The sequence below is a fragment of the Balaenoptera musculus genome, chromosome 10 (genome assembly GCF_009873245.2).
Source record: "Balaenoptera musculus isolate JJ_BM4_2016_0621 chromosome 10, mBalMus1.pri.v3, whole genome shotgun sequence".
In the NCBI taxonomy this organism is placed as follows: domain Eukaryota; kingdom Metazoa; phylum Chordata; class Mammalia; order Artiodactyla; family Balaenopteridae; genus Balaenoptera; species Balaenoptera musculus.
Window position 1 is genome coordinate 87,293,697 of NC_045794.1, and position 12,378 is coordinate 87,306,074.

A 12,378-nucleotide genomic window follows, 5' to 3' on the forward strand; every position below is an offset into this window, starting at 1 on the left:
CTTAACTTCAGCGCCATAAAAGATACTTATTTGCCACCCAAATATGAATATAGCTGTAATAAAGACTACACAAACTCAGGATAATCAGATCTTCTACTTTGCCTGAGAAGTATATGAAATTTTAATTGAGTAATTGGTGTTTGCTATTTTTTATTAGTTTGCTTAGCTAGCCACCAAAATAAATTATTTGTAATTAAAGTGATAACTGGGATTTTCCAAACCAAGCATAGAATATATGAAAATGCTAACTGTGTGTGTTTTCTCTTGACTTTGGTCATGAACACAATTTTTGTGGCTTTTCTCAAAATACCAGAAAGGGTAAAGGGGCAGTAAGGTGCCCAAGAAATGACAGTTAGCATATTCTGACAGACTTAAATGGCACTTATTCACTTCCCCCAAGTAGAAGCACTATGTTGCTTGGTATCAGGTTGGTTGGGTTTTTCGGTCAGTGCTTGTCCCCCAAACCTAGAATTTTTTAAATATAATTCAACAATAAAAAGACAATCCAATTAAAATATGGGTAAAAGATCTGAATAGACATTTCTCCAAAGCAGATACACAAGTGGCCAATAAGCACATGAAAAGATGCTCAACATAATTAGTCATAAAGAAATGCAAATCAACACTACTTCATACCCACCAGAATGTCTGTAATAAAAACTAGCAAATAGTCAATAACAAGTGTTGGTGAGAATGTGAAGAAACTGGAACCCTCATACACTGTTTGATGAGAATGTAAAATGGTGCAGCTACTTTGGAAAAGTCTCACAGTTACTTAAGAAGTTAAATATAGAGACCCAAAAGAATGGAAATCATATGCCCACATAAAAACTTGTACACAAATGTTCATAGCAGCATTATTCACAATGGCCAAAAAGTAGAAACATCCTTAATGTCCATCAACTGAAAATGGATAAACAAAACGTGATGTTGTGGTACACCAATACAATGGAATACTATCCAGCCATAAAAAATAAGTACTGATACATGCTACACATGGATAAACCTTGAAAACATTATGCTGTGTGAAGGAAGCCAGACACTAAAAGCCACATAATGTATGATTCCACTTGTATGAAACTGACAGAATAGGCAAATCCATAGAGACGGAAAGGAGATTAGTGGTTGCCAGGGGGTGGGACAAGGCGGGAATGAGGAGTGACTTTTAATGGATATAGGGTTTCATTCTGGGGTGATGAAAATGTTCTGCATGGTGGTGATAGTTGCAAAACTCGGTGAAAATACTAAAGGCCGCGCTTTAAAAGGATGAACTTTATGGTATGTGAACTATATCTCAATTTTTAAAAAAAATTGTTCCATTTACAGAAAGAAATTACATATACATGTAATATACCTACAAATGTATTACATACCTATACGTAATCTCTTTCTATGAATCAACGTTTGGGTTTTTTTTAGTTGAGATATATTTCACATATATAAAGAAACGAATGAAAGAACACAGTGACACGGAGCAATTGTGAGCCCTGAAGCCTTGGATCTGGGGTGTGCCCCAGCCTCACTCGCAGGGTCTCCATCCGTGCTCACCTTCCACCCATCACTCAGCCACCACCCGCTGTCCGGTCCACTGTCAGGGCCGGGGACGACCCACCGCGGCTGCCCGGCTCCGTTGCGGGCGCCCAGGGCCGGCCAGCCCTCCCGCCCGAGGTGGGGCTGCCGCGGTGGGCCGGGCTCGGGCGCTGCCTGCGGGCCCGGAGGGGACACGGCAGCTCGGGCGGGCCCCGCCGCTCGGCCGCTCCCCCTGCCCCGGCCTCCCTACGCTCCGGCCGCCGGGTCTCAAGCCTCCCTCCAGTACCTGGGATGCGCCCGAACCCCGCGCCGCGGCCAAAGCCGAGACTTTCCCTCCATTATCACCTGCCCCGGAAAGCGGTGCGAGGAGAGGGGACCCCGCCTCCTCAGACGCGACCGAGGCACCGTGGCAGGGGACGGAAGGGGCATTCACCTAGTACCCCCGCGGCGGCGGCCGTGGCTCCTTCCTCTCGCGCGCCTCCTCGCGCCGTCGCAGCCCCGCGCTGACAGCCCCGGAGCCGGCGCCCTCCTCCGCCCGCGGGCTTCCAGCCGCCCGCCCCGCCCCCGCGCGGCCGCCCGGCGCAGGCGCAGCTGCGCCGCCGCCCCGGGGGAAGCGAGTCTGGTGATGTGGCCGCTGGGGTGGCGACCTGGAGCGCCAGCGCCGCCTTCTCCCGGACCTTTGGCCGCAACCTGACGAACGCGGGCCGAGAACCCGATAGAGCAGAGCAAAAGGGGAATATTTCAAGGGAGCTACTCAGCAGAGAAGGGCTGTGGCCTTCCTTGTTCGTCAGCCCACTCCATCCCCACCGACCCACGCACATCCACAACGCTGGCTGCTCCTCGGTCCGAACCCCCAAATCTATGACTCATGATTTCTGTTCTCAGACCAGGGACCTCCTGCTGGCTGTCTTCGTATTTCCTTCTCGAAGACTGGGGTTAAAACTGTGTAAGCCTTTCTTAAGAGCAGTGCAGAATGGGCCATGCTTGATCCGAGGTAGGAGAGAAGGGGAGCGACCCCCAAGAGAATGAGATTTAGGGCAGCTCCCAGCAGTGGGAGAGAGGTGTACAGGCAAAGTGCATGGGCCCTGTGGAGGTGTCTGGAATGCCACACTTTTCAAGCTTGCCCGTGTTTGTTTTGTAGTCTATGTAAAAGTGAGCCACAGTTTGCAACGTAAAGCCGAGAATTCATGTATTTTATTTAACAACTATCTTTTGAGCATCTTTTGCAGGTAATGGGCAACGCAGCGAGGTATTCCAGTGACCCAAACAAAGGTTTCCGTCCTCAGGCTCTTCTTCTAAAAGAGAGATTGTCATTTAAAAAATTACACAGCAGGGCTTCCCTGGTGGCGCAGTGGTTGAGAATCTGCCTGCCAATGCAGGGGACACGGGTTCGAGCCCTGGTCTGGGAAGATCCCACATGCCACAGAGCAACTGGGCCCGTGAGCCACAATTACTGAGCCTGCGCGTCTGGAGCCTGTGCTCCGCAACAAGAGAGGCCGCGATGGTGAGAGGCCCGCGCACCGCGATGAAGAGTGGTCCCCACTTGCCGCAACTAGAGAAAGCCCTCGCACAGAAACGAAGACTCAACACAGTCATAAATAAATAAATAAATAAATAAAAGAACGTGAATTTCTTTTAAAAAAAGCAAAACTGGGCTATTCATTTCAGTAACAGTCAAGTGGTCTTAGTTTGCATTCAATTTCCAATCAGTTTCTCAATCTATTTCATCTGAAGTCTTCACATTACCCACTATAAAAAATACCTATTTATAAAAAATTAAAAAAAAATTACACAGCAAATGACACTTCCTCAAATCAAAGCTTCCACCAACTCTAAGTCACTCCAATGATTTAGTAGCAGATTTTCAGGTGCTAAAGGATATTTATCCTGTTTTTTTCTTCTGCTTTGCCATCAGAGTGTTGACCTTCACCTTCAGGGTGCTTCTGTATCAGTCTTGGCCAGCTGGGGTAATGCTTTTTATAATGGCCCATGCAAGTGTTCTTCACTCCTGAACATCATTAGGAAAGAAGGTATAATTGCAAGGAATATGGAAAAACAGTGTTTTGACTGCCTTTTCAAGTGGTTTCTGTTCTTAATGCTTTGAATTGCATATCACTCAGAGGTAATTAGCTGCTGTTGAAAGTCTGCCAGAAGTAAAAGTTCCAAAAAGATGTGTTCCTCCTCTGGGTCCTGCAGTCTTTCAAGATTTCTGCGCAAAGCATACATAGGAGAGGCCACCCTCTACCGGCTTTGAAAATTCTACCAACGTTTCTTCTCAGAGAGCTGATGGCTTCCATTGCCCTGAATTTCATTAGTCGTCATGTATGTAGCAACCTTCTGCTTATACAGCGCCCTTCATTCTGTATGCCACAACATAGAGTATATTTTTTTAGTTATTTTAAGCTTCAAGTTGGAATCCAAATTTAAATTAAGTTTCAACCCTGAAAATAGCTCAGGGTGGAAGCTGGCGAAGACCTACCCTCTTCTGAAAAGTTAAGTCCCGATGTGTGCAGGCAACATCACATTACTAGTTCATCTTCTACCTGACAGCTGGCAACCCTAAATGTGAAGCAAGTGACTTAGAATTGAGGATATGTAGTAATCACTGTTGTGATGATTGCTAGAGAAAAGGCTGGGAGTTATGAAAGTGTGTAACAAAGGAACCTGTCTGTTCTAGTGAATAAGAAAGATCTCTTTGAGGAAGTGACATTTAATCTGAGCCTTGAAGAATAAAGAGGAGGAGGTCCAGCAACAAAGGGAAGGGGGTGGGGTGGGGAGTGTGCCCTTGAAGCTACAGAAACTGCGGATTTGAAGGCCCTTTGGTAGGAAGGGGTTTCACCTGTGGAGGCCTTGGGACAGGGCCACTGTGGCTGGAGTGAGATGGCTCGTTCTGCAGGAGAGGCCGGCAGGAGCCTTGAGGGCCACGCTGAGGACTTTGGATTTATTCCTAAAGACAGAAGGAAGCCACTGAAGTGTTGGAGAGGGTCCACTTGGACATGATCAGATTTTTATTTATGAAAGACATTTCTGGTCGTAGTGTGGAGCAGGAATAGGAAGGGAGCAACGGAGGAGGCGTGAAGACCAGTTTGCGGGCAATGGGGATTAGGAGGTAGTGGATCAAAGAAATAGATCAGGGTTAGAACCGCAAAGGCTTGATCTTTGACTGTGTGTGGAAGGTGAAGGAGAGAAAAGTGTCCAAAAATGACTCCCAGGTTTCTGGCTTGAGCTTATCCTACTCCCTGAGAGGGAGAACCTGGAGGAGGAAAACTAAAGGGGACCGTTTTGAGTTGCTTTGGATATGCTGGGTTTGCAGTCTCTATGAGCTATCCAAGTGAAGATGCTGAGTATATATTTGGAAAATAAATCTGGAACTCAAAGTAGAGATCTGGACTGAAGATAAACTCAAAGCTAAATTTTAAGAGAACAGGGAATATGACTTGTTTGTAAGAATTTAACCTCTAAGGTTTAGAGAAGATGAACAGAAGGAAAGGGAATCTAAATTTACTACTTGTGAGACGCTTCACAGAGGTTATTTTATTTAATCCTCACCCCCTATGAGGGTGGTGTTATAATGCCGTTTTTCAGATGAGGAAACTAAGAGTTAAATCCTTGCTCAAAATTACTTAAATTCCCAATTAAATAAGAATCTCTGCGGGTAGTTTTGATGATCACTGAGTTTCAAGAACCACCCTGTGGACTGTTTAAAAGCGGTCCCACAAACCATATAAAACACTCATAAAGAAAAGAGGATTCGAGGAAAGCGTGATTCAGAGGACATGCAGCGCATGCAGCCCATGTTTGCAGACATATGTCCCATTTCTTCCCCCTCCCCCACATCCTACAATATCAACACTCCTCCCAGGAATCTCTAGGACATTCATTTGTTCATTCAATCAACAAGTAGTTATGGTAGACCTACTATGTGCCAAATAATAATAATAGTAGTCATTCATTCATTTACAAATATTTACTGAGCACTTACCTAATGCCATGCTCTCTCTGTTCTGTGCTCTGGGAATAGAGCAGTGACCAAAATGAACAAATGCCTGCCTTACAGAGTTCACATTCAAGTGGAGAAAGACAACAAACAAACAGACATATGCTTGTATATGTATACTGATAGATAGACAAATGTATATCCCATATGGTGGTAACTACTATGAAGACAAAGAAAACATGGTAAGGAGTTGGAGAGTTTGGGGGCAGGTTGTGGGGATGTGTAGACAGAAAGGGAGACTTTCTTTCTATAGGGTGATCCAGGGAGGTCTTGCAGGTCTGAACAGAAAGGAGTGAGGGAAGAGCTCTGCTATCTGGGAAGTACAGCAAGCACAAAGTCCTGAGACAGAAGTGTGTTTGTTGTGTTCAAGAGACAGCAGAGTCCTGTGTGGCTAGAGTGATGTGATCAAGGGGAGAGTGGTCACAGGTGCAGGCAGAGCAGTGGCTGGAGGCAGGTCACGAGGCTTGTAGGCCATGGTGAGGTCTTTGGCTTTCACTCTGGGTGAGACAGGAGCCACTGAAGGGCTCTGAGCAGAGAAGCGGTTTAGGGTTCAACGGGATCCCCGGTGGAGGACTGAATGAGACTGTGAGAAGAAAGTCAGGAGACAGGAATGAGGTCACCTGGTGAGGTCTCGCTGTTCTAATCGCCTTGTCGGGGTGAACTCAACCAGTCTTTGTGACAACTCTCTACCTTAAGTACTGCCGTTATTCCTACTTTATGGGTGAGTAACTGAGCCATTACAGTGTGCCTCAGATTCCACAGCTGTAAAATGGGGATAATAAGACTCCTGAGTTTACCACTGCATTGTGTGTCAGGGAAGACAGACAACTCGATAAACAATTACAACCATGTCTGGAGCTGTGAGGGAGAGTCTGAGCGGCTGCCGTTGTACAAAGCAGCAGCACCTTCCAAAGTTTGGGAGGAGGGAAGACAGGCAGGGACTTACAAGAAGAAGTGATAGTGAGCTGAAATCTAAAGGATCACTAGTTAAACTAAAAGCCATTTTAGGAGGTAGAATAGGAAAGGAAGGAGAGTATCCCAGGCAGACGGAACTACTTATGCAAAAAAGAGGGGGGACAGGGATTTTAAGGAATTGAAGAATTTCAGTGTGACGTTTGTATCTCTTTTAGAACACCTTGTTGACTGGTCCCTATTGGGAGTTTTCCTCCACGAACTCATGGTAATGTTTCAAGGGTTCCCTATTCCTGGTGTCTTTAGAACGTCTCTGAGAAAGCAGAGGTCGGCTGTCCTTGAATACTCATCAGGGCCCTGTCGTTCCTCAACCATGCCCATGGGTTCCTGCCTCCCAGCTTCGGGGCTTGGTGTTCTCATTAACTAGGACACTCCATTCTCCCATAAGCCTTCCCGGGTCTGCACCCACCAGCTGAACTCAGGGTCTTCCCTCTTTGTTTCCATGACGGCCAGTGAAGGGCATGATCATGGTACTTAATTAAAATACCATGTTGGAAATGTTTACTTATCTGTCCATCGTTCTACTTGGTTGTCAGCAGGGCCTTTAAATCTCAGACTAGCACACTGTTGTTAGCCTTGAACAGATACTCAATAATTTTCACCCTGAAATGAATAATAAATACATTTTAATTGACCTTCCTTTACTTTTAGTGGTGCTGCTACCAGCATTTTGATTTTCTGTTGCAGTTCCACTCCCAGCAGAATTATTAATAGATTTTATTTTTTTTAATTTTAAAAATAAATTTATTTATTTATTTTTGGCTGTGTTAGGTCTTCATTGCTGTGCACGGGCTTTCTCTAGTTGCGGCGAGCGGGGGCTACTCTTCGTTGCGGTGCACGGGCTTCTCATTGCAGTGGCTTCTCTTGTTGCAGAGCACGGGCTCTAGGCGCGTGGTCTTCAATAGTTGTGGCACGCAGGCTCAGTAGTTGTGGCTTGTGGGCTCTAGCGTGCAGGCTCAGTAGTTGTGGCGTATGGGCTTAGTTGCTCTGCGGCATGTGGGATCTTCCGAGACCAGGGCTTGAACCCATGTACCCTGCATTAGCAGGCAGATTCTTAACAACTGCGCCACCAGGGAAGTCCCTTAATAGATTTTAAAATGTAATTATATATGGCATTGTTCTGGCTTCTTGAATCTGACTCTTCGGATTTTGTTGGGAGACAGGTTTTCTGTAACACTGGATGCTGATGGCTGAGATATTTTTCAGGGACATCTGGGTATTGACTACTCTTCTGGGGATGAGGATGTGGCCTTACTGATACTGTTTGGTTTAAGGACCTGGCAAACCCAATATTTGTTTTTGTTTTTATTTTAATTAATTTATTTATTAATTAATTAATTTATTTATGGCTGTGTTGGGTCTTTGTTGCTGCGCACGGGCTTTCTCTAGTTGTGGCGAGCGGAGGCTACTCTTCATTGTGGTATGCGGGCTTCTCATTGTGGTGGCTTCTCTTGTTGCAGAGCACGGGCTCTAGGTGCACGGGCTTCAGTAGTTGTGGCATGCAGCCTCAGTAGTTGTGGCTTGTGGGTTCTAGAACGCAGGCTCAGTAGTTGTGGTGCACAGGCTTAGTTGCTCCGTGGCATGTCGGATCTTCCCAGACCAGGGCTCGAACTGTGTCTCCTGCATTGGCAGGCGGATACTTAACCACTGTGCCACCAGGGAAGTCCAAACCCAATATTTGTGACCATTCCCTTAAATGGATGCTCATATATCCCCCGCCCCCCTAAAAAGACTGTATAAAACCATTCATAGAAACAGACTCACAGATCTAGAGAACAGACTTGTGGTTGCCAAGGGGGAGGTGGGGTAAGGGAGGGATGGAGTGGGAGTTTGGAGTTAGCAGATGCAAACTATTATATATAGAATGGATAAACAACAAGATCCTACTGTATAGCACAGGGAACTATATTCAATATCCTGTAATAAACCATAATGGAAAAGAATATGAAAAAGAATATATATATGTATAACTGAATCACTTTGCTGTACAGCAGAAATGAACACAGCATTGTAAATCAACTATACTTCAATAAAATAATTTTTTTAAAAAACTGTTCGTAGCAGTTTTGTCATAGTTGTCTAAGACTAGAAATAATCAAAAGTTCATCATAGGAGAATGGAAAAACTAATTTAATAATAGAATTACTCCGCAATGAAATGAAACAAATTATGGATATACTTAACAAAATGGATGACTCTCACTGACACTATGCTGAGAGAGAGAGAGCCTTGACAGAAAAAATATACATACTATGCATATTTGTTTTCCATTGCTGCTGTGACAAATTACCACAAACTTAGTGCCTTAAAACAAAACATTTGTTATCTTACAGTTCTGTAAGTTAGAAGTCCAAAATGAATCTCGCTGAACCAAAAGTAAGGTGTCAGCAGGGCTGCATTTCTTCTGGGGGCTCTCTTCTAGGGGAGAATCCTTTTCCAGCTTCTAGAGGCAGACCTCATTCCTTGGCTTGTGGCCCCCTTCCTCTGTCTTCAAAGGCAGCAGTGTACACAGTGTCTCTGACCCTCCTTCCATCCTCACATCTCTTTGACTCTTTTCTGCCTCCTTCCTCCACTTTTAAGGACCCTTGTGAGTACATTGGGCCTACCCAGACAATTCAGGATTATCTCCCTATTTTAAAGTCAGCTGATTAGCAACCTTAATTCGCTTTTGCCACGTAACGCATTTTGAATAAATATATTGAGAATAATGAAAGTCAGATTTCCAGTGGTACTCTGCTAAACTGGTTCTCTTGGCGGGGGGGCGGGTAAAAAAAAAACAAACTTGATTTGCAGCATTTGCCAATTGCAATGGTATAAATGCTCCCATAGATGATTTCAGCCAACAACCAGCTCACAAAATTACAAATAGCTAGTAATCAGCCCTCGTGAGCTGGTTCATGCTGGTTCCAGCACATTGTTGCAAGCTTCTCATTCTTGAAGCTTTTAAATATAGATAAACATAGAAGTAAATATAGATATATTGTGGATAAGAGAGTGTATGTGTGTGTTTCCTTGCCCTCTACAATGGGAAGATCTAAAAGCTAGGACACATCAGTAGCAATTAACACACCTAGCTAACTAACACATTCAGATCTTACTTTCTAAATATCATTCTCAACATTAAAAGGAACCAGTGCTCCTTGGAGAAAAGGTTAATTCCAGGGCTGGGGCATGGAAAGTACAAAATGAATCTGCAATAACTTGTACCAGAAATTAAGGAAGTGCTCAAAGAATGATGGGGATACATAAAAAGGAGAGATATGCAAATTGGAAGGGCTCCTGCTGGGACAATTTTAGTATCAAAATAAATTATAATAGTAATGGATGAAAGCCCATTAAATAGAATAAAAATCCATGAGTCACACAGGTATAAATAAGTGAATAAATAAGTAAATAGGAGAAAAAAAAGCTCTTTCTCACAATAGAATACCAACTAATACATAGAAAATCATCAATAGATGTAAAAATTAAGGAGTGAAAGTTTAATGAGACAATATGTTTACATATCTCCCCACAAATACTTGTTAATTGAAAATAATAACTAGTAATTTGACAGTGCAGAAATTTCACAAACACCTTAACCAAGTGATCAAAGTTAACATCACCAGTAAGGAGACAAAACTACATCATGTGCCTCCTGATATGATGTACTGAGAAGGACCTAGTGTCACCTCTGTGGTTTATTTGCGAAAAATATATAATTTGAGTCTAATTGCAAAGAAACAGGAGAGAGACCCACATTGAGGGACGTTCTATGAAATCTCTGGTCTATCCTCTTCAAAAATGTCAAAGTCATAAAAGAAAAAATGACTGAGAAACTGTCACAGATTGATAGAGAGGACTGAATGCAGTGCATGATCTTGTGTTGGATCCTGGACTGGCAAAAAAAAGTTATAAAGGACAGTATTGAGACAAAGTTTGAACACAAACAATGGGTTACATAGTGGTACTATATTCATGTTAAACTGTCTGATTTGTTCATTGTACTCTGGTTATGTAAGAAAATATCCTTAGGATTTATACACTGAAGTATTTATAGGTTAAACAGAGTAGGAAGTCTACAATCTGCTCTTGAATTATTCAAAAAAAGGATTGTATTGTATGGTGTGGGGAGAGAAAGAGAAAAATATGACCAAGCAAAAAACAAATGGGGCAAAATATATCCATCTTTGAATCTGGGTAGAAGGTTTACAGGGGTTATAATACTGTTGCAACTTGTCTATAAATCAGAAATTTTATCCCCCAAAAAAGTGACAAAAAAATTGAGATGGGGGAACAGGGACATAAAGAATTATTGTGGCTCTTCCGCCTGCCAGCTGGCGTCATGGCGGCCTTGACTGGCCCGGCCAAGCCGCTCCTGTCCCTAAACCCGAAGGAGGATACCAAGTTTAAGAAGGAGGTGGCGCAGGTTCGCCGGCGCGCAAACAAGCAACAGGAGAAACAAAAACTTACTCCTGGAGTGATCTATGTGGGCCATTTACCTCCGTCGCTTTATGAAACCCAGATCCGAGCATATTTCTCCCAGTTTGGCGCTGTTACAAGATTCAGACTGTCCAGGAGTACCAAGACTGGAAATAGCAAAGGCTATGGTTTTGTGGAGTTTGAATCTGAAGATGTTGCCAAAATAGCTGCTGAAACGATGAACAACTACCTTTTTGGCGAAAGACTCTTGAAGTGTCATTTTATACCACCTGAAAAAGTACATGAAAAACTTTTTAGAGAGTGGCATATGCCATTTAAAAGGCCATCATATCCAGCAGTGAAACGGTATAATCAGAATCGGACACTTCTTCAAAAGCTACGGATGGAAGAGCGATTTAAAAAGAAGGAGAAATCACTCAGGAAGAGATTGGCTAAGAAGGGAATTGATTATAACTTCCCTTCACTGGTCTTACATAAAAATGAGGAAAATGCTTCAAACACTGGTCCTCGAAATTCCAGAAAGCACCAGGCTTTACGTAAGAAGAAGAAAAAAGAGGCTTTGGTCACTCCTAACACTCCTGAGAAGACTGTGGATAGCCAGGGCCCCACGCCGGTTTGTACACCAACATTTTTGGAGAAACGAAAATCTGAAGTGGCTAAAATGAATGATGATGATAAAGATAATGAGATAGTTTTCAAACAGCCCATATCTGGTGTAAAAGAAGAGACAAAAGACACTCAGACGCCTACAAGCTCAAGGAAAAAAAGACGAAAAAAAAGCAACCAGTAATTCTGAATGTATCGTGTGTGGTGGTTGTTCTGAAAAAGGTGATTTTATTATGGAGGCTTTTCTTTGTATTTAACTAGATACGGTGGAATGCATTTAGTAACAAGATGGTTGGAGAAAAAAAGTGTCAATTCAAGTCAGCAGGGAGAGCAGTCAGTGATTTTGGCTTCCCGCCCTCGCAGAAATGCAGGGGTGAGCACCAGCTCAGAGCAGCCCGGCTCACGCTGCCTGTGTCCTGTCTCTACGGCTCTCTTCAGCTTGCATAGCTGCCTTTGGTTGCTCTGCCTGGGTAGCTTAAGTACTAGGCTGTAGCCTTTGTTGTTACCATCAACTAAAGAACATAAAATCTTTATTAAGTGACCATGTAAGTGGTTCTCTGTTAGACCCATCAGATGGCTGAAACTGGACGTTAAATTGTATGAAGAGTGAGAAGGCAGCGTCACTATTAATAGGGATTCATTTATGTACATGTGATCATGTTTACCAATGTTAAGTTAGTTTGGGGTGGGCTAGCATGGATTAATTAATAACTACATCCTGTATCAGTATCATCAATCTGGAATTAGACTTCAAGATTCAAGCAGTGACCGCCAGGTAAACTTTTTCTTTATTTTCTTGTATGCAAGGAGGACTTGGGTGTCTTGAAGTAAAATGGTTGGTTTTCGCCTTT

General features: G+C 43.6%; 2 protein-coding genes across 3 annotated transcripts in view; one reads left to right on the forward strand and one right to left on the reverse strand.

Moving 5' to 3' along the window:
• The window catches only part of SLC41A2 (solute carrier family 41 member 2), a 134,873-nt gene extending 132,814 nt beyond the window's left edge, over window positions 1–2,059 (reverse strand). The window contains exon 1 of one of the 2 annotated variants that reach the window (XM_036865600.1): window positions 1,964–2,059. The gene's annotated coding sequence lies outside the window, so the exon portion shown is untranslated. Of the gene's footprint in view, window positions 1–1,875; window positions 1,914–1,963 lie in introns of those variants that run through there. The other variant, XM_036865602.1, reaches the window with a different exon arrangement.
• Window positions 2,060–10,804: 8,745 nt separating this feature from the next.
• LOC118902728 (MKI67 FHA domain-interacting nucleolar phosphoprotein) lies at window positions 10,805–12,060 on the forward strand. Its single transcript, XM_036867380.1, has one exon. It carries the CDS (start codon window positions 10,824–10,826, stop codon window positions 11,709–11,711), a length of 888 nt encoding a protein of 295 aa, XP_036723275.1. The 5' UTR covers window positions 10,805–10,823; the 3' UTR covers window positions 11,712–12,060.
• The last annotated feature ends 318 nt before the right edge of the window (window positions 12,061–12,378 follow it).

What these genes read in the sequence shown, in the direction of transcription:
- LOC118902728 (XM_036867380.1), top strand. Translation starts at nt 10,824, where the DNA reads ATGGCGGCCTTGACTGGCCCGGCCAAGCCGCTCCTGTCCCTAAACCCG.